Below are 23,796 nucleotides of genomic sequence, written 5' to 3'. Positions count from 1 at the left end.
GCAGGCTGTCATGTGCCTTTTACTGAGGAGTGGCTTCCGTCTGGCCGCTCTACCATAAAGGCCTGATTGGTGGAGTGCTGCAGAGATGGTTGTCCTTCTGGAAGGTTCTCCCATCTCCACAGAGGAACTCTGGAGTTCTGTCAGAGTAACTATCGGGTACTTGGTCACCTCCCTGAGTAAGGCTCTACTCCCCCAATTGCTCAGTTTGGCCAGGCGGCCAGCTCTTCTATTTAAGAATGATGGAGGACACTGTGTTCTTGGGGACCTATTTTCAATTTGTCATAATGGGGTATTTTGTGTAGATTGATGAGAAAAAAAATGTATTTAATCAATTTTAGAATAAGGCTGTAACGTAATTTTTTTTTTGAAAAGGTGAAGGGGTCCACATACTTTCCGAATGCACCAGTCAAACGTTTGGACACACCTACTCGTTCAAGGGTTTTCCTTTATTTTTTACTATTTTTTACTTTGTAGAATAATAGTGAAGACATCAGAACTATGAAATTACACATATGGAATCATGTAGTAACCAAAAAAGTGTTAAACAAATGAAAATATATTTGATATTTGAGATACTTCAAAGTAGCCACCTTTTGCCTTGATGACAGCTTTGCACACTCTTGGCATTTCTCTCAAACATATGTTTAAAATTCAATATAATTATGTAACGAAAATAATGTAATAATAGACTGGTGTTGATAAGAAAGATATAGGTGCTGGTGCTGAGCAGGAAAGGACAGGAGGAGGTACTTTACTCACAGCTGGAGAAGATGAGTGGGCAGGAGTGTTCGTCCATGGGGAAGTTATGCAGCTGTAACTGGCACTCTGCATTTATGGTCAGCCTGGAAAAAAGAGATCGAGAGACAGGAGAAACAGACAGGAGAGACAGACAGGAGAGACAGACAGGAGAGACAGACAGGAGAAACAGACAGGAGAAACAGACAGGAGAAACAGACAGGAGAGACAGACAGGAGAGACAGACAGGAGAAACAGACAGGAGAAACAGACAGGAGAAACAGACAGGAGAGACAGACAGGAGAGACAGACAGGAGAAACAGACAGGAGAGACAGACAGGAGAAACAGACAGGAGAGACAGACAGGAGAAACAGACAGGAGAGACAGACAGGAGAGACAGTCAGGAGAGACAGACAGGAGAGACAGACAGGAGAAACAGACAGGAGAAATAGACAGGAGAGACAGACAGGAGAGACAGACAGGAGAGACAGACAGGAGAGACAGACAGGAGAAACAGACAGGAGAAACAGACAGGAGAGACAGACAGACAGACAGGAGAGACAGACAGGAGAGACAGACAGGAGAGACAGACAGACAGACAGACAGACAGACAGACAGACAGACAGACAGACAGACAGACAGACAGACAGACAGAGAAAAAAAACAGACAGAGAGATTTTAATTAATCAAAATGGAAATGTTTTACATTTGGTTTGAAATTAAAAAGGAAATAATCTCAACCGAGAAAAATGTCCTGTGTGCTACCTACACTGAATGTACAAAACATTATGAACACCTTCCTATTAACCCTAACCCTAACCCTTCCTAATATTGAGTTGAACATCAGGAACACCTTCCTATTGAGTTGAACATTAGAACACCTTCCTATTGAGTTGAACATTAGAACACCTTCCTATTGAGTTGAATATTAGAACACCTTCCTATTGAGTTGAACATTAAAACACCTTCCTATTGAGTTGAATATTAGAACACCTTCCTATTGAGTTGAACATTAGAACACCTTCCTATTGAGTTGAATATTAGAACACCTTCCTATTGAGTTGAACATTAGAACACCTTCCTATTGAGTTGAACATTAAAACACCTTCCTATTGAGTTAAATATTAGAACACCTTCCTATTGAGTTGAACATTAGAACACCTTCCTATTGAGTTGAACATTAAAACACCTTCCTATTGAGTTGAACATTAGAACACCTTCCTATTGAGTTGAACATTAGAACACCTTCCTATTGAGTTGAATATTAGAACACCTTCCTATTGAGTTGAACATTAGAACACCTTCCTATTGAGTTGAACATTAAAACACCTTCCTATTGAGTTGAACATTAGAACACCTTCCTATTGAGTTGAACATTAGAACACCTTCCTATTGAGTTGAACATTAGAACACCTTCCTATTGAGTTGAACATTAGAACACCTTCCTATTGAGTTGAACATTAGAACACCTTCCTATTGAGTTGAACATTAGAACACCTTCCTATTGAGTTGAACATTAGAACACCTTCCTATTGAGTTGAACATTAGAACACCTTCCTATTGAGTTGAATATCAGAACACCTTCCTATTGAGTTGAACATTAGAACACCTTCCTATTGAGTTGAACATTAGAACACCTTCCTATTGAGTTGAATATTAGAACACCTTCCTATTGAGTTGAACATTAGAACACCTTCCTATTGAGTTGAACATTAGAACACCTTCCTATTGAGTTGAACATTAGAACACCTTCCTATTGAGTTGAACATTAGAACACCTTCCTATTGAGTTGAACATTAGAACACCTTCCTATTGAGTTGAACATTAGAACACCTTCCTATTGAGTTGAACATTAGAACACCTTCCTATTGAGTTGAACATTAGAACACCTTCCTATTGAGTTGAACATTAGAACACCTTCCTATTGAGTTGAACATTAGAACACCTTCCTATTGAGTTGAACATTAGAACACCTTCCTATTGAGTTGAACATTAGAACACCTTCCTATTGAGTTGAACATTAGAACACCTTCCTATTGAGTTGAACATTAGAACACCTTCCTATTGAGTTGAATATCAGAACACCTTCCTATTGAGTTGAACATTAGAACACCTTCCTATTGAGTTGAACATTAGAACACCTTCCTATTGAGTTGAACATTAGAACACCTTCCTATTGAGTTGAACATTAGAACACCTTCCTATTGAGTTGAATATCAGAACACCTTCCTATTGAGTTGAACATTAGAACACCTTCCTATTGAGTTGAACATTAGAACACCTTCCTATTGAGTTGAACATTAGAACACCTTCCTATTGAGTTGAACATTAGAACACCTTCCTATTGAGTTGAACATTAGAATACCTTCCTATTGAGTTGAACATTAGAACACCTTCCTATTGAGTTGAACATTAGAACACCTTCCTATTGAGTTGAACATTAGAACACCTTCCTATTGAGTTGAATATCAGAACACCTTCCTATTGAGTTGAACATTAGAACACCTTCCTATTGAGTTGAACATTAGAACACCTTCCTATTGAGTTGAACATTAGAACACCTTCCTATTGAGTTGAACATTAGAACACCTTCCTATTGAGTTGAACATTAGAACACCTTCCTATTGAGTTGAACATTAGAACACCTTCCTATTGAGTTGAACATTAGAACACCTTCCTATTGAGTTGAACATTAGAACACCTTCCTATTGAGTTGAATATCAGAACACCTTCCTATTGAGTTGAACATTAGAACACCTTCCTATTGAGTTGAACATTAGAACACCTTCCTATTGAGTTAAACATTAGAACACCTTCCTATTGAGTTGAACATTAGAACACCTTCCTATTGAGTTGAACATTAGAACACCTTCCTATTGAGTTGAATATTAGAACACCTTCCTATTGAGTTGCACCCCTCTTTTCCCTCAGAAGAACCTCAATTTGTCGGGGCATGGACTGTCTATCAATAATTACAAGCCACCTGGTCTGACACCTTGGATGGTATATTACTGAGGATCACAGCGGACGACCTTGCCACACCTATTTGTTATCTCTTCAATCTAAGCCTACAGGAAAGAGTGTGCCCTCAGGCCTGGAGGGAAGCAAAACTCATTCTGCTACCCAAGAATATCAAAGCAACCTTTACTGGCTCAAATAGCAGACCAATCAGCATGTACCCAACCCTTAGTAAACTTTTGTAAAAAGTGTTGGACGAGACAAAATGATAATTCACAATAAACAAATTAACAACAGATTTCCAGCACTCTTATAGGGAAAGGGCATGAAACATGTACTTACACAAATGACTGATGATTGGCTGAGAGAAATTGATAATAAAAATATTGTGGGAGCTGTTTTGTTAGACTTCAGCATTTGACATTATCGATCATAATCTGCTTCTTGAAAAATGTCTGTGTTATGGCTTTACATCCCCTGCTATATTGTGGATTGAGAGTTTTGTTTATGTGTAACTCTGTGTTGTTGTTTCTGTCGCACTGCTTTGCTTTATCTTGGCCAGGTCGCAGTTGTAAATGAGAATTAAAAGATGGCGCCGGCAGAGATGGTCGCCTCGCTTCGCGTTCTTGGAAACTATGCAGTATTTTGTTTTTTTATGTATTATTTCTTACATTGTTACCCCAGGAAATCTTAAGTCTTATTACATACTGCCGAGAATAACTATTGGATATAAGAGCAACGACAATTTACCAACATTACGACCAAGAATACAACTTTCCAGAAGCAGATCCTCTGTTTGGACCACCACCCAGGACAATGGATCAGATCCGAGTAGGCGGCCCAAAACAACGGCGCCGCAGAAGGGGCGGAGCGGTCTTCTGGTCAGGCTCCGTAGACGGGCAAATCGCTCACCGCTCCCGAGTATACTACTCGCCAATGTCCAGTCTCTTGACAACAAAGTAGACGAAATTCGAGCAAGGGTTGCCTTCCAGAGAGACATCAGAGATTGTAACATTCTCTGTTTCACGGAAACATGGCTCACTCGGGATACGTTATCAGAGTCGGTACAGCCACCCGGTTTCTTCACGCATCGCGCCGACAGAAACAAACATCTCTCTGGTAAGTAGAAGGGCGGGGCCTTATGATTAACGAGTCGTGGTGTGATCACAACAACAGACAGGAAATCAAGTCCTTTTGTTCACCTGACCTAGAATTCCTTACAATCAAATGCCGACCGCATTATCTACCAAGATAATTCTCTACGATTATAATCACAGCCGTGTATATCCCCCTCCAAGCAGACACCTCGACGGCCCTGAAAGAACTTCATTGGACTCTATGTAAACTGGAAACCACATATCCTGAGGCTGCATTTATTGTAGCTGGGGATTTTAACATTTAACAAAGCTAATCTGAAAACAAGGCTCCCTAAATTCTATCAGCATATCGAATGCGCGACCCAGGCAGGCAGTATTCTGGATCATTGCTACTCTAACTTCTGTGACGCATACAAGCCCTCCCTCACCCTCCTTTCGGCAAATCTGACAACGACTCAATTTAGTTGCTCCCAGCCTATAGACAGAAACAAAAACAGGAAACTCCCGTGCTCAGGTCTGTTCAACACTGGTCTGACCAATCGGATTCCACGCTTCAAGATTGCTTCGATCACGTGGACTGGGATATGTTCCGGATAGCCTCAGACAACAACATTGATGTATATGCTGATTCGGTGAGCAAGTTTATTAGCAAGTGCATCGGTGATGTTGTACCCACGGTGACTATTAAAACCTTCCACAACCAGAAACCGTGGATTGATGGCAGCATTCGCGCAAAACTGAAAGCACATACCACTGCTTTTAATCATGGCAAGGCGACTGGAAATATAACCAAATACAAACAGTGTAGCTATTCCCTCCAAAAGGCAATCAAACAAGCTAAGCGTCAGTATAGAGACAAAGTAGAGTCGCAATTCAACGGCTCAGACACAAGATGTATGTGGCAGGGTCTACAGACAATCACGGATTACAAAAAGAAATCCAGCTCCGTCGCAGACCAGGATGTCTTGCTCCCAGACAAATTAAACAACATTGCTCGCTTTGAGGACAAACAGTGCCACTGACACGGCCCGCTACCAAAATCTGCGGGCTCTCCTTCACCACGGCCAACGTGAGTAAAACATTTAAACGTGTTAACCCTCGCAAGGCTGCCGGCCCAGAGATCCTTAGCTGCGTCCTCAGAGCATGCGCAGACCAGCTGGCTGGTGTATTTACGGACATATTCTATCAATCCCTATCCCAGTCTGCTGTTCCCACATGCTTCAAGATGTACACCATTAGTCCTGTTCCCAAGAAAGCTAAGGTAACTGAGCTAAATGACTACCGCCCCGTAGCACTCACTTCCGTCATCATGAAATACTTTGAGAGACTAGTCAAGGATCATATCACCTCCACCCTACCTGACACCCTAGACCCACTTCAATTTGCTTACTGCCTCAATAGGTCCACAGACGACGCAATCGCAATCTCATCTGGACAAGAGGAATACCCATGTAAGAATGCTGTTCATCGATTACAGCTCAGCATTTAACACCATAGTACTCTCCAGACTTGTTATTAAGCTTGAGACCCTGGGTCTCGACCCCGCCCTGTGCAACTGGGTCCTGGACTTTCTGACGGGCCGCCCCCAGGTGGTGAGGGTAGGAAACAACATCTCCACCCCGCTGATCCTCCTCATCTCCACCCCCCCCTCAACTGGGGCCAGACAAGGGTGCGTTCTCAGCCCTCTCCTGTACTCCCTGCTCACCCATGTTTGTGTGGCCATGCACGCCTCCAACTCAATCATCAAGTTTGCAGACGACACTACAGTGGTAGGCTTGATTACCAACAACAACGAGATGGTCTACAGGGAGGAGGTGAGGGCACTCGGAGTGTGGTGTCAGGAAAATAACCTCACACTCAACGTCAACAAAACAAAGGAGATGATCGTGGACTTCAGGAATCAGCAGAGGGAGCACTCCCTTATCCACATCGACGGGATAGTAAGGCTGAAGGCTGACACCTCAGAAGGCTGAAGAAATTTGGCTTGTCACCGAAAACACTTACAAACTTTTACAGATGCACAATCGAGAGCATCCTGTCGGGCTTTATCACCGCCTGGTATGGCAACTACTCCGCCCACAACCGTAAGGCTCTCCAGAGGGTGGTGAGGTCTGCACAACACATCACAGGGGGCAAACTACCTGCCCTCCAGGACACCTACACCACCCGATGTCATAGGAAGGCCAAAAAGATCATCAAGGACAACAACCACCCGAGCCACTGCCTGTTCACCCTGCTATCATCCAGAAGGCGAGGTCAGTACAGGTGCATCAAAGCTGTGATCGATAGACTGAAAAACAGCTTCTATCTCAAGGCCATCAGACTGTTAAACAGCCACCACTAACATTTAGTGGCTGCTGCCAACATACTGACTCAAATCTCAAGCCACTTTAAAAATTAAATATTGGATGTAATAATTGTATCACTAGTCACTTTAAGCATTACCACTTCATATACTGTTTACATAGCCTACATTACTCATCTCATATGAATATACTGTACTCTATACCATCTACTGCATCTTGCCTATGTCGTTCGGCCATTGCTCATCCATATATTTATATGAACATATTCTTATTCATTCTTTTACACTTGTGTGTATAAGGTAGTTGTTGTGAAATTGTTAGATTACTTGTTAGATATTACTGCATGGTCGGAACTAGAAGCACAAGCATTTCGCTACACTCGCATTAACATCTGCTAACCATGTGTATGTGACAAATAACATTTGATTTGATCTTGTTCTCAACTGGCCTACCTGGTTAAATAAAGGTTATTTTTAATTCTTTTTTAATAATAATAATAATAATAATATATAAATAAAACAGAACACAGGGGGTGTTATTTAATGGGAACCTCTCCAACATAAACCAGGTAGAATCAGGCATTCCCCAGGGCAGTTGTTGAGGCTCCTTACTTTTGTCAATTTTTACTAATGACCTGCCACTGGTTCTGAGTAAACCCTGTGTGTCTATGTATGCTGATGACTCAACACTATACGCAAGTTCATTTACTGAAACACATGAAGAGCTACAGTTAGTTTCAGAACGGGTGGCAACGAATAAGTTAGTACTAAATATTTCAAAAACTAAAAGCATTGTATTTGGGAAAAAATCATTCACCAAACGCTAAACCTCAATTCAATCTTGTAAAGAATAATGTGGAAATTGAGCAAACTGAGGTGACTAAACTGCTTGGAGTAACCCTGGATTGTAAACTGTCATGGTCAAAACATACTGATATAACAGTAGCTAAGATGGGGAGAAGTCTGTCTATAATACAACACTGCTCTACCTTCTTAACAACACAATCAACAAGGCAGGTCCTACAGGCCCTAGTTTCTACCTTCTTAACAACACTATCAACAAGGCAGGTCCTACAGGCCCTAGTTTCTACCTTCTTAACCACACTATCAACAAGGCAAGTCCTACAGGCCCTAGTTTCTACCTTCTTAACAACACTATCAACAAGGCAGGTCCTACAGGCCCTAGTTTCTACCTTCTTAACAACACTATCAACAAGGCAGGTCCTACAGGCCCTTGTTTTATCACACCTGGACTACAGTCGCGTGGTCAGGTGCCACAAAGAGGGACCTAGGAAAACTACACTTGGCCCAGAACAGGGCAGCACGACTGGCCCTTAAATGTACACGGAGAGCTAACATTAATAATATGCATGTCAACATCTCCTGGTTCAAATGAGAGGATAGATTTACTTCATCCCTAATTGTATTTGTGAGAGGTATTGACATGTCTACCTAAACTACTGGCACACAGCTCGGACACCCATGCATACCCCACAAGACATGCCACCAGAGGTCTCTTCACAATCCCCAAGTCCAGAACAGACTTTGAGAGGTGCACAGTACTACACAGAGCCATGACTACATGGAACTCTATTCCACATCAGGTAACTGATGCAAGCAGTAGAATCAGATGTAATAACATATAAAAATACACCTTATGGAAAAGAAGGGGACTGTGAAGAGACACACACACACACAAACACACACACACACAAACACACACAGGCAAAGACACAGGCATACACACACATATGCACGATACACACATGTACACATGGATTTTGTGTTGTAGATACTGTATATGGTAGTAGAGTAGAGGTCTGAGGTAACACACTTAATGTATTGTAGATATGTGGTAGTAGTGGTCTGAGGTAACACACTTAATGTATTGTAGATATGTGGTAGTAGTGGTCTGAGGTAACACACTTAATGTATTGTAGATATGTGGTAGTAGTGGTCTGAGGTAACACACTTAATGTATTGTAGATATGTGGTAGTAGTGGTCTGAGGTAACACACTTAATGTATTGTAGATATGTGGTAGTAGTGGTCTGACGTAACACACTTAATGTATTGTAGATATGTGGTAGTAGTGGTCTGAGGTAACACACTTAATGTATTGTAGATATGTGGTAGTAGAGGTCTGAGGTAACACACTTAATGTATTGTAGATATGTGGTAGTAGTGGTCTGAGGTAACACACTTAATGTATTGTAGATATGTGGTAGTAGAGGTCTGAGGTAACACACTTAATGTATTGTAGATATGTGGTAGTAGTGGTCTGAGGTAACACACTTAATGTATTGTAGATATGTGGTAGTAGAGGTCTGAGGTAACACACTTAATGTATTGTAGATATGTGGTAGTAGTGGTTTGAGGTAACACACTTAATGTATTGTAGATATGTGGTAGTAGTGGTCTGAGGTAACACACTTAATGTATTGTAGATATGTGGTAGTAGTGGTCTGAGGTAACACACTTAATGTATTGTAGATATGTGGTAGTAGTGGTCTGAGGTAACACACTTAATGTATTGTAGATATGTGGTAGTAGAGGTCTGAGGTAACACACTTAATGTATTGTAGATATGTGGTAGTAGTGGTCTGAGGTAACACACTTAATGTATTGTAGATATGTGGTAGTAGTGGTCTGAGGTAACACACTTAATGTATTGTAGATATGTGGTAGTAGTGGTCTGAGGTAACACACTTAATGTATTGTAGATATGTGGTAGTAGTGGTCTGAGGTAACTCACAAAAAAGTCTAAATAAAACATAATAAAAGTACATCTGAATGACACTAAGTGGCAGTGTTTTTACAACTAATGCCGGTTTGCCTGAGGCTGATGCCGTGCAGGTGTTTGTACACATCCATATACACACACACACTCTCATTCAAATAAACACATACAAGAACACACACACATACATGTAATAGTGCCAGACGTGCACACAAACATATACAGTTGGCATTGATGTTATGATTTTAGTTGTCCTTGATGTCCTTTGTTTTACATTTATTATTCATTTAAAAAAATGTGCATTGTTGTTTGCTGTTTTCTTCTGTCTTTTCCTTTTGTCTCTTTAGTTCTCTTGGTTGTTGGTGCATTGGGGGGATCATTCTCTTGGTTGTTGGTGCATTGGGGGGTTCTTGGGGGTGGGGGTTCATTCTCTTGGTTGTTGGTGCATTGGGGGGTTCATTCTCTTGGTTGTTGGTGCATTGGGGGGTTCTTGGGGGTGGGGGTTCATTCTCTTGGTTGTTGGTGCATTGGCGGGTTCTTGGGGGTGGGGGGTCATTCTCTTGGTTGTTGGTGCATTGGGGGGTTCTTGGGGGTGGGGGTTCATTCTCTTGGTTGTTGGTGCATTGGGGGGTTCTTGGGGGTGGGGGTTCATTCTCTTGGTTGTTGGTGCATTGGGGGGTTGTTGGGGGAATGGACTGAATTGTATTTTTAATTTTTCTTCTTGGGGAGACTGTGGGAGGGGTCTCGAATGGTTGAGGGACAGCTATTGGGGAACTGTGGGGGGATCTTGGAGGGTTTGGGTTCACGGTTTTTGGCCTGGTGGGAGATCTGTCAACGTGCCCTTGAGCAGGGCATTGACCCTGGATGCTTCTGTGTGTCACTCTGAATGGGAGTCTATTGGATGACTGGTATGATGTAGTTGTTGAGCGGCTTCACTGCAAGTATATTGTATGTTTCGAACATTCAATAAATATATATATATATTTTAATTAATAGAAGGAGCTAATCATGGACAACAGGAAAAGGAGGACCGAACACGCCCCCACATCGACGGGGCTGTAGTGGAGCGGGTCGAGAGCTTCAAGCTCCTTGGTGTCCACATCACCAACAATCTATCGTGGTCCAAAAGGATCAAGACAGTCGTGAAGAGGGCACGTCAACACCTTTTCTCCCTCAGGAGACTAAAAAGATTTGGCATGGGTCCTCAGATCCTCAAAAGGTTCTACAGCTGCACCATCGAGAGCATCCTGACTGATTGCATCACTAACTGGTATGGCAACTGCTCGGCTTCCAACCACAAGGCACTACCGAGGGTAGTGTGTACGGCCCACTACATCACTGGGGCCAAGCTTCCTGCCATCCAGGACCTCTATACCAGGCGGTGTCAGTGAAAGGCCCTAAAAATTGTCAAAGATTCCAGCCCCCCTAGTCATAGACTGTTCTCTCTTCTACCGCACGGCGAGCGGTACCGGAGCGCCAAGTCTAGGTCCAAAAGGCTTCTAAACAGTTTCTACCCCAAAGCCATAAGACTCCTGAACAGCTAATCAAATGGCTACCCAGACTATTTGCATCCCCCCCCCCTCCCTATTTTACGCTGCTGCTATTCTCTGTTTATTATCTATGCATAGTCACTTTAACTCTACCTACAAGTACATATTACCTCAATTACCTCGACAATTACCTCAAATAACCTTAAACTGCATTGTTGGTTAAGGGCTTGTAAGCATTTCAATGTAAGGTGACATTTTCATTGAAAACATAAAATTTGATGTGAATGAGTCCCAAATGTCAGCCTTTTCCCTATGTAGTGCACTATGTAGGGGATAGGGTGCCAGCCCTGGTCAAATGTAGTGCACTATATAGGGGATAGGGTGCCAGCCCTGGTCAAATGTAGTGCACTATGTAGGGGATAGGGTGCCAGCCCTGGTCAAATGTAGTGCACTATGTAGGGGATAGGGTGCCAGCCCTGGTCAAATGTAGTGCACTATATAGGGGAAAGTCTGCCTGCAGTAGCCATGAATAAACACAGAGCGTAAAAAACATTAAACACTGCAACAAATCATCCCCAAGCCTAAACACTGCAACAAATCATCCCTAAGCCTAAACACTGCAACAAATCATCCCTAAACCTAAACACTGCAACAAATCATCCCTAAACCTAAACACTGCAACAAATCATCCCCAAGCCTAAACACTGCAACAAATCATCCCCAACCCTAAACACTGCAACAAATCATCCTTAAGCCTAAACACTGCAATAAATCATCCAGCGTATGTCCATTACGTTCACATATCAAATTTAAACTCAGACAGGCAAGTCTCAGACAGACATGTCTCCAAGCAAGATTAGATGAAATGCTTGACAAATACGTCTTTGTTGAAATCCCTCCGACTTGACAGTTGAATAGATCTCTCCCCCCTAAAAAAAGGAACAAAGCGCATTAAAAAACCAGAGCTCTTTCTGCTGGTGACAGTATTTTGGGATGATTGTAGTTATGGTACAGCTACAGTCTTTCATTTGTTTTTACAGCCCGCACAGCGGTCACTACCACCACTACTGTAGATTTCCCCCTTTTAAGTTCTGCCCTTGAGCAAGGGGATGCCAAGGCATTCTGCAGTGGCCTATTTAGCGAGGGGAGTCAGAGTAGGGAAGGAAGGGGAGCAGCTCATTGGACAAGGGGAGATGTAACAGCTGAACATGGTCTGTGTGGCACCATATTACCCCGTAAGCCCCATAGGTAGTGCAGGTATGGGGAATAGAGTAACCATTCGGGATGCAGTCAGAAAGTCTACCACGCTGTCTCAGTCACACGCTGTCTCAGTCACACGCTGTCTCAGTCACACGCTGTCTCAGTCACACGCTGTCTCAGTCACACGCTGTCTCAGTCACACGTTGTCTCAGTCACACGCTGTCTCAGTCACACGCTGTCTCAGTCACACGCTGTCTCAGTCACACGCTGTCTCAGTCACACGCTGTCTCAGTCACACGTTGTCTCAGTCACACGCTGTCTCAGTCACACGCTGTCTCAGTCAGACGCTGTCTCAGTCACACGCTGTCTCAGTCACACGCTGTCTCAGTCACACGCTGTCTCAGTCACACGCTGTCTCAGTCACACGCTGTCTCAGTCACACGCTGTCTCAGTCACACGCTGTCTCAGTCACACGTTGTCTCAGTCACACGCTGTCTCAGTCACACGCTGTCTCAGTCACACGCTGTCTCAGTCAGACGCTGTCTCAGTCACACGCTGTCTCAGTCACACGCTGTCTCAGTCACACGCTGTCTCAGTCACACGCTGTCTCAGTCACACGCTGTCTCAGTCACACGCTGTCTCAGTCACACGTTGTCGCAGTCACACGCTGTCTCAGTCACACGCTGTCTCAGTCACACGCTGTCTCAGTCACACGCTGTCTCAGTCACACGCTGTCTCAGTCACACGCTGTCTCAGTCACTCTGTGCTGCGTTTCCCTGGAACAGCGGGAAACAATGGCGTTGCAATGAGGCAGATCTGTGGGTGAGTCAAATCATGAACATATTGATCATCTATATGGATTCTCTCTCATGGAGTCATATTGATCATCTATATGGATTCTCTCTCATGGAGTCATATTGATCATCTATATGGATTCTCTCTCATGGAGTCATATTGATCATCTATATGGATTCTCTCTCATGGAGTCATATTGATCATCTATATGGATTCTCTCTCATGGAGTCATATTGATCATCTACGCTGATGAAAAACACAAAATTAAAGAACACAAGCTCTTTTCCACGACATAGACTGACCAGGTGAATCCAGGTGAAAACTACGATCCCTTATTGATGTCACATGTTAAGCTCAGGGCAACTTTATAGTGAGGACTGACAAAATAAAGTTCAGTAATTGGATTATGATGTATTTCCACTATTAATAGTTGATTCATCAGGTCAAAGACTACACTGTCTCTGTGACTGGTGAATACGACTGAGTATATACACTGAACTAAAATATAAATGTAACAATTTCAAAGATTTTACTGAGTTACAGTTCATATAAGGAATTCAGTCAATTTATATTAATTCATTAGGCCCTACTCTATGGATTTCACATGACTGGGAATACAGATATTCATCTGTTGGTTACAGGTACCTTAAACAAAAAGGTAGGGGCGTGGATCAGAAAACCAGTCTGTATCTGGTGTGACCACCACTTGCATAATGCAGCGGAACACATCTCCTTCACATAGAGTTGATTAGGCTGTTGAATGTGGTCTGTGGAATGTTGTCCCACTCCTCTTCAATGGCTGTGCAAAGTTGTTGGATATTGGCAGGAACTGGAACACGCTATCATTAATGTCAATACAGAGCATCCCAAACATGCTCAATGGATGACATGTCTGGTGAGTATGTGCGCCATGGAAGAACTGGGACATTTTCAGCTTCCAGGAATTGTGTACAGATCCCTGCGACATGGGGCAGTGCATTATCATGCTGAAACATGAGGTGATGATGGTGGAGGAATGGCACGACAATGGGCCTCAGGATGAGACAAACATGTTGCTTTTTGGCCATCAAGGAAAATGCTATGTCTGGTGCAAACCCAACACCTCTCATCACACAGAGAACAACATACCCACATTGAAGCATGGTGGTGGCAGCATCATGCTGTGGGGATCTTTTTCATCGTCATGGACTTGGAAACTGGTCAGAATTGATGGCGCTAAACACAGGGACATTCTTGAGGGAAACCTGTTTCAGTCTTCCAGATATTTGAGACTGGGACGGAGGTTCACCTTCCAGCAGGACAATGACCCTAAGCATACTGCTAAATCAACACTCGAGTGGTTTAAGGGGAAACATTTAAATGTCTAGGAATGGCCTAGTCAAAGCCCAGACCTCAATCCAATTGAGAATCTGTGGTATAACTTAAAGATTGCTGTACACCACTGTTGTACTGCGTCGTTATTTGTCTGTATGTGGGCCCAGCCTGTTAGCTTGCACGATTCTTGCCAATCTCCTTCGACCTCTCTCATCAACGAGCTGTTTTCGCCCACAGGACTGCCGCTGACTGGAGGGATTTTGTTTGTCGCACCATGCTCTGTAAACCCTAGACACAGTCGTGCGTGAAAAGCCCAGGGGGCCGTTTCTGAGATACTGGAACCAGCGAGCCTGGCAACAACGATCATACCACGCTCAAAGTCTCTTAGGTCACTGGTTTTGTCCATTCTAACGTTCAATAGAGCAGTAACTGAATGTCTTGATGCCTGTCTGCCTGCTTTATCTAGCAAGACACGTGACTCGCTGTCTGTAGGAGCGATCCATTTTCGTGAAAGGGGTGGTGTACCTAAAAAATTGTCCGAGGAGTTTCTGTACAGTATATAAAAATAAACAAGGTTTGAAATTATGATGTTTTAGTCAAATATTATATCTGTTTGGGATTCTTTGCGGTCAATTTCCAATCTACTAATTATTTGTAATTCTGATCTGGCCCCCTGACCGTCCACTCAAGACAAAATCAGACCACGGCTGAATCTAGTTGATGATCCTGTAAAGTATAATAATTTATGTAGAGAATTGTCCGTGGCAGAAACCTCACACACCATCTCTAACGTAATTGGACAAGTCTGCTCTGATATAAGGGAGTGACATATATAGGGAAGGAACCAAAGGGAGTGACATATATAGGGAAGGAACCAAAGGGAGTGACATATATAGGGAAGGAACCAAAGGGGAGTGACATATATAGGGAAGGAACCAAAGGGAGTGACATATATAGGGAAGGAACCAAAGGGAGTGACATATATAGGGAAGGAACCAAAGGGAGTGACATATATAGGGAAGGAACCAAAGGGGAGTGAGATATATAGGGAAGGAACCAAAGGGAGTGACATATATAGGGAAGGAACCAAAGGGGAGTGACATATATAGGGAAGGAACCAAAGGGGAGTGACATATATAGGGATGGAACCAAAGGGAGTGACATATATAGGGAAGGAACCAAAGGGAGTGACATATATAGGGAAGGAACCAAAGTGGAGTGACATATATAGGGAAGGAACCAAAGGGGAGTGACATATATAGGGAAGGAACCAAAGGGAGTGACATATATAGGGAAGGAACCAAAGGGAGTGACATATATAGGGAAGGAACCAAAGGGGAGTGACATATATAGGGAAGGAACCAAAGGGAGTGACATATATAGGGAAGGAACCAAAGGGGAGTGACATATATAGGGAAGGAACCAAAGGGAGTGACATATATAGGGAAGGAACCAAAGGGAGTGACATATATAGGGAAGGAACCAAAGGGAGTGACATATATAGGGAAGGAACCAAAGGGGAGTGAGATATATAGGGAAGGAACCAAAGGGAGTGACATATATAGGGAAGGAACCAAAGGGGAGTGACATATATAGGGAAGGAACCAAAGGGGAGTGACATATATAGGGAAGGAACCAAAGGGGAGTGACATATATAGGGAAGGAACCAAAGGGAGTGACATATATAGGGAAGGAACCAAGGGAGTGACATATATTGACAGAGTATGCAACTCTGTCAATGAGGAAATCCTGTGTAGATGAATATTGCCAGAGGGACTTGTGCTTAAAATTCATAAAGTGCTTGGCTTATTTGAACTTGTTGATTCTGAACTATTCTTAAAAATAAAACAATATATAAAATAAAATGTAAATATGATTTCAGGTTTTTACATTTGCATGCTCTTTACATCTTGAAATGTGTTTAATGGAGTTTAAAACATGATTAAGAGGCACAGTCAATATTAGCAAGATGGCTACAATGTCAAAAGGATATTGAGATTTAACCAATTTATAATGGAATTCCAAAACAAATTCTCAATCAGTTTCAGTCGTGTGGGAAGCAGCAAGCGTTGTTTTTCCTCATTTCAAGATAAGACGCACTTAATCCCTATTAAAATAGGATATTATATTACGCCAGATTATTATAGCTGGATTTATAGTGTCATGACGATCAAAAAGGCCATTTTTAGTTCTCACTAAAAACATAATCAATCAAACCAACCATTATGTAATTGATTGCAGTCAATGTGTTTCAAGTGATTAGCTTGATCATGAAACATATTATTCAATTAATCAAAGTCTTAATGAAAGCTTGTCCGTAAATGTAACGCTGAGAGTCGGGAAGCAAGTTCATGGAGTGAATACATTTTACAAAACAAGAAACACAAACAGCGCACTGACATGAAACAGGAACAATGACGACTGGGGAAGAAACCAAAGGGAGTGACATATATAGGGAAGGAACCAAAGGGAGTGACATATATAGGGAAGGAACCAAAGGGAGTGACATATATAGGGAAGGAACCAAAGGGAGTGACATATATAGGGAAGGAACCAAAGGGAGTGACATATATAGGGAAGGAACCAAAGGAAGTGACATATATAGGGAAGGAACCAAAGGAAGTGACATATATAGGGAAGGAACCAAAGGGAGTGACATATATAGGGAAGGAACCAAAGGGAGTGACATATATAGGGAAGGAACCAAAGGAAGTGACATATATAGGGAAGGAACCAAAGGAAGTGACATATATAGGGAAGGAACCAAAGGGAATGACATATATAGGGAAGGAACCAAAGGGAGTGACATATATAGGGAAGGAACCAAAGGAAGTGACATATATAGGGAAGGAACCAAAGGGAGGGACATATATAGGGAAGGAACCAAAGGGAGTGACATATATAGGGAAGGCACCAAAGGGGAATGACATATATAGGGAAGGAACCAAAGGGGAATGACATATATAGGGAAGGAACCAAAGGGGAATGACATATATTGAGCAGGTAATCAAGGAGGTGATGGAGTCCATGCGCCTAACGCTGGTGACAGGTGTGCGCCCTAACGAGCAGCCTGGTGACCAAGGGGCCGGAGAGGGGAGTACACGTGACAATAACTAATAAAAACACCCAAAAATGTCCCACGCATGAGCAACACTGCTTTTACACAAATTCGCTCTGGCTATCTACTCAGAGCACTCTCGTCTGAGTGTGCCAGAGCGCAGAATAACTAACACATTTACACATTTTCAACATGTTGAATATGGCCGATGTCAGTAAACGTCGACAAAAAAACGTAATTAAATTGTTGCCAGCAGCACAGTTAGTCACCAACACTCTGGATAACATGAACCAACTCTGCTAGGGCGAGTAAAATGGTCAGAGTGAGCTGTTCTCTCATGTGTCTGGAAGTAGCTAGCAAGCTAGCCAACGGTAGCCAGTTAGTTTAGGAGCTTGACTACTGTTGTGAGGTCAGAAAGCTCTGATCACTACTACTCCTCGGCCAGAGCATCCACTGTGCTCTCTCAACGTTCTGAGTTTACGAATGGACAATCTGACAACGCTCTGAGTTTACGAATGGACAATCTGACAACGCTCTGAGTTTACGAATGGACAATCTGACAACGCTCTGAGTTTACGAATGGACAATCTGACAACGCTCTGAGTTTACGAATGGACAATCTGACAACGCTCTGAGTTTACGAATGGACAATCTGACAACGCTCTGAGTTTACGAATGGACAATCTGACAACGCTCTGAGTTTACGAATGGACAATCTGACAACGCTCTGAGTTTACGAATGGACAATCTGACAACGCTCTGAGTTTACGAATGGACAATCTGACAACGCTCTGAGTTTACGAATGGACAATCTGACAACGCTCTGAGTTTACGAATGGACAATCTGACAACGCTCTGAGTTTACGAATGGACAATCTGACAACGCTCTGAGTTTACGAATGGACAATCTGACAACGCTCTGAGTTTACGAATGGACAATCTGACAACGCTCTGAGTTTACGAATGGACAATCTGACAACGCTCTGAGTTTACGAATGGACAATCTGACAACGCTCTGAGTTTACGAATGGACAATCTGACAACGCTCTGAGTTTCCGAATGGACAATCTGACAACGCTCTGAATTTACGAATGGACAATCTGACAACGCTCTGAGTTTACGAATGGACAATCTGACAACGCTCTGAGTTTACGAATGGACAATCTGACAACGCTCTGAGTTTACGAATGGACAATCTGACAACGCTCTGAGTTTACGAATGGACAATCTGACAACGCTCTGAGTTTACGAATGGACAATCTGACAACGCTCTGAGTTTACGAATGGACAATCTGACAACGCTCTGAGTTTACGAATGGACAATCTGACAACGCTCTGAGTTTACGAATGGACAATCTGACAACGCTCTGAGTTTACGAATGGACAATCTGACAACGCTCTGAGTTTACGAATGGACAATCTGACAACGCTCTGAGTTTCCGAATGGACAATCTGACAACGCTCTGAATTTACGAATGGACAATCTGACAACGCTCTGAGTTTACGAATGGACAATCTGACAACGCTCTGAGTTTACGAATGGACAATCTGACAACGCTCTGAGTTTACGAATGGACAATCTGACAACGCTCTGAGTTTACGAATGGACAATCTGACAACGCTCTGAGTTTACGAATGGACAATCTGACAACGCTCTGAGTTTACGAATGGACAATCTGACAACGCTCTGAGTTTACGAATGGACAATCTGACAACGCTCTGAGTTTACGAATGGACAATCTGACAACGCTCTGAGTTTACGAATGGACAATCTGACAACGCTCTGAGTTTACGAATGGACAATCTGACAACGCTCTGAGTTTACGAACACCGCGCGCACTCTGGCACTCCAGATGGAATTCACAAATACACCTGTAGTATAAACCAGCCTTTAGTCTTCAAATCTTTGGTTGTTTTAGTCCATGGCCTCACATGTGAATCCTTAAAAGAGATGGGTGAGGCTAAGGCTTAAGAGGGTGTGAACGCTGCTGAATAGGTGTAGACAAAGATGAGCTCTCCAGTAGGTCCCAAAATATTCAAGGGACATTTTCTCAAAAGTGAGGTTACAAGTTTATCAACTTTCAAAGGAGAATTACTTTCCCATTGTTCCTCAACTATAATGTATGATATACAATTTTCTAGCTCTGAGTCTCTACCGTTATCCAATGTAAAAAACAAAATTTCAAATGTTGCTACATGAGACCAAGAGAGTTTTATTAAGAGTTTTATTAAACTGAGTCTCAGCAATATGACGTTGCCATGGGCAGCAGGATTAAATTAACCATAGATATTGCAGATGAGACCCATTGTTTTACATCAGATAGTGTGTACATCCATCTCGTATCTTGCAAAGGGTAATGGGATTGATCAAAAGTAGACTGGTTACAATCTGCTGCCGTAACATTAGAAAATATTACCTAGGTGACATTGTCTGATCAACCCCATTTCTGCTTCAAAACTTATCTGAATTAATCTAAGATAAAACAATACATAAGTATTTTTTGGTGAGGAAGTCTTAGACACACCGTCTGGATTATTGTGCTTCAACGAGCAGTATTTCTGAAGTTTGACTATGGGCACGAAAGCTAGCATACATTTTTGTCCAAAGCTGAGCCAGTCACTGAAATCATCTTTGACTGAAAAGATGCTGCTTACTAACAAGCTACCTACTTAGTACTGAAAACACAATGTTAAATCTTCCAACAAAAGCTAGCTATCAAGCTAATGTAGATTGTAGTGCTAATGTTAACATTAGTATGAGTTTTCATGAAGCAGCCGTAGTTCTGCCACAAGTTATTTCAGTAGCCTCCTGAGCTCAGGAGAAACATGTTTTTCTACGAACTGATCTGTGATAAGTCAGTTCCTCTTAATTGTGGGACTGCATGTCTACAACTAGTTTAACACTAGAACTGCCATGGGCCAACGTTTGATTTTGGAAATGTAAAAAAATTGGCCACTAAAAAAAAGCAATGTCCTGCACCTTCCTTTTCTTTTCCGAAATGCTCATTTTGTCAGAATATTGTATTTAGAGCCAATTTACCATTGTTATTCCCAATTTAACCAGGACAATTAGTCAGCCGCTAATGCGTCTCTATCTCCTCACTGAAGGAAAGACGAATGGATGAATGGGCGATAAGTGTGCACCTTACTTCACAATTGAATATAAATGAGGCCTAACTGAATGATAAGAAGGGTGAAGAGGTTGATAAAAAATGTATTTTTAAAGACAATAGTGTAATGATGAGTTTGTGTTAAGCGTATTTACCAGCTTTTGGGGGACATGTTTATAGCAAATCATTTGACCACAACACCTTGCGGGTTGGTAATGTTTCATTTTCTTTTCTGTTTTACTTTGAAAAAAAGAAGCTGTTTTATTTACTATAACGCTATTGCTAGTCACATTTATTATAAAGGGAAATAAAAACACGCTATGTGTTGCAGCCTTTAGAATAATGCAAAACATGTTATTGATGAGCAACGATGCCAGTCAGCATGCCCATCGAAACTACACCTAAACAATACCGAAACTAATTTCACACATAATACAAGTTAGCCTACAGACAAGATTTAAATTGACAATAGTCTGATGACTGAAAGTATTATCAATTGTCAAATTATACATGAAGAGATGAGTGCAGCTTGGAATTGACAGGTGCACGGATAAGAAGTTTCAATTGGTCAAATCCTCCTTCAGTCACACGCAGGTAAAACATTTAGTCAAATAACTCTCAAAATTCAAGAGCTGCAGTTCTATTTTCAAACGTCATTTTTTTCTCTCAAGAATATCTGCCCTGACCATACGTTCAGCACATGACCACTCGCTGGTAGCATTGCTCTGGCTACTAAAGCAGACTAGAAACATTATAAACGGAAAATTCGCTATTCGCAGAGGAGTGACGCCCTCTGACGTGAGATAATGGATGAGCCCCAGTCAAGATGATGCACTCACACAGCGTATCTGTACCTGTGGAAGTCGGACTGATACTGATGTTTACTTTGTGAATCGCTAACTCTACCTTTTAGTTCATTGAGTAATTTTCTGTCCTCAAGAGCCAGTTGAGAATAGGTTCCTGAAAGGGTCTCTGACTGTGCTATGTAGTAATCTGTTTGTTTAAAGCCATTATGCACTGAGGCTACCTGACTTGGCCTGTTGGTATTGTGCTATATTGCTCTTTAATGGGTCTGTCACTGAGACTGAGCACAAACCAGATTCGGAAACAGAGTGGCGCCAAGTCTGCATCCCAAAAAGGCACCCTGTTCCCTTGCACCACTTTTTGACCAGAGCCCATAGTGAACTATAGGTACTAGGGGTTCCATTTGGAACACATCCCCAGCCTTAAATTCACAGCTGGTTGGTTCAGACAGGGCCGAGTGTAGGCTTTTATAACCCTGCCCAGGGGATGGAGAATACGGCTCTCTGATGGTATTAGAAAAAACATGATGGGGAATTTGTTGATATTCTTTAATGGCTTTTACCAAGCCAGAGAACAGAGAAATCCATCAAACGTTGTGGAAGCTAGATCTTCTAGAACCTTCCATTGGTTGATATTCTTTAATGGCTTTTACCAAGCCAGAGAACAGAGACATCCATCAAACGTTGTGGAAGCTAGACCTTCTAGAACCTTCCATTCGTTCCATTGGTTCCAGTGGTTTGGGTTTAATAAGGCCCCTTGGTACTTCCCTGTGTGACACTGGCTTCTGGTTAATGATGTGACAGCTGTGGCATTTCATTGCTAGGATGCTTCCCAAATGGCAGTAGTGCCCTATAGAAGGAATAGGCTGCCATTTGAGACACAGGCATAGTGTTCATAACCACACAACCAACTTGACAAATATCAACACCAAAAACAAACGCTCAAAGTCAGACAAGTATAGCAGCAAGCAGCAATGTCGGGTTTCAGCTGTGGGCCCACTGTGCCACAATCACGACAAATTAGGACACATTGCCCTAGGACAAGTTACTTCCGCACTGTTTACCATGCTTACCAAATATCAGACCTCAAAATCAAACCGATCAATATAATATGCTTTTGATGTATTTTGGACCCTTTTTAATGATGTTGACGACTTTAAACTTCTTCCTCTCCAGAACCGAGACTCTAGATGAAACATTATGGGCCAATGAGCTTGCCTTGTTTTTCTACTGTCCGGCAGCACCACCATGCAGCCATACTGAACCATACTGTACAGGTTAGCTAGACTCATAGCCCTTAGCATGTGTGCCAAATTCCATCACTCTCAGTGAAACAGAAGGCAGACTTGCCACATTTCAAACACCAAAACAATATGCAAATGAGACACAAAAAAACAACAACAAGCAAACAAACAAAACAACAAAACCAAATGATTTCTCTTTTGTTTACCTTAGCGTGTAGAGTATCTTCCCGTCGTTCCATATCCTGAGCAGCTGATTGGGCGTTGTAATCCAATGGGAGTCAGCGTTCTTGGAATTCCTGAAGATGGTGTCGGGGAGCCAGATGAGTCCCACCATGTTGCTGTTCAGGGTCAGGATATTCATGGTGCTGTTGTAGCTCAGCCTGCTGTCTGTCCACGTCTGGGCAAAGATGATGTCGATCTGGTATTCCTGAAACAAAAACAAACAAAGGAAATCATCCGACCAGCTATGAACGCCAAACCAGAGTTTAGATATGATGTCTATGATGATATATATACCAGATCAGATATGAACGCCAAACCAGAGTATAGATATGATGTCTATGATGATATATATACCAGATCAGAATTGAACGACAAACCAGAGTTTAGATATGATGTCTATGATGATATATATACCAGATCAGATATGAACGTCAAACCAGAGTATAGATATGATGTCTATGATGATATATATACCAGATCAGATATGAACGCCAGACCAGAGTATAGATATGATATCTATGATATCATACATCCTTATGAGAATAAAAAGAAACCCAGCAAGCTCAACAAGACAAAGGAGTTTATCAAAGGGAACAGCTTCACCTATTGGCATGTTTATTGATTTCCTGTCTAGCAGGCTGGAAAAGAACGCAGCAGATATGAAGAGTTCTAGAAGACAAAGTCTCTCTTCTCTCTTATATCTTGGCTTTTCCATTACTTTATTA

General features: G+C 42.3%; 1 protein-coding gene across 1 annotated transcript; it reads right to left on the bottom strand.

The window, feature by feature from the left end:
* Positions 1-759: 759 nt before the first annotated feature.
* Positions 760-23,276, bottom strand: LOC120043041 (gamma-aminobutyric acid receptor subunit gamma-3-like; the record flags this gene model as incomplete). Its single annotated transcript, XM_038987773.1, has 2 exons — positions 760-842; positions 23,056-23,276. Coding segments are annotated over 2 exons (304 nt in total), but the record flags the coding sequence as incomplete, so codon positions are not given.
* Positions 23,277-23,796: the final 520 nt, after the last annotated feature.

This window comes from Salvelinus namaycush, unplaced genomic scaffold, assembly GCF_016432855.1.
Source record: "Salvelinus namaycush isolate Seneca unplaced genomic scaffold, SaNama_1.0 Scaffold845, whole genome shotgun sequence".
Taxonomy (NCBI): domain Eukaryota; kingdom Metazoa; phylum Chordata; class Actinopteri; order Salmoniformes; family Salmonidae; genus Salvelinus; species Salvelinus namaycush.
Note: the sequence above shows the minus strand (reverse complement) of the source record. Positions and strands in the feature narration are given on the sequence as shown.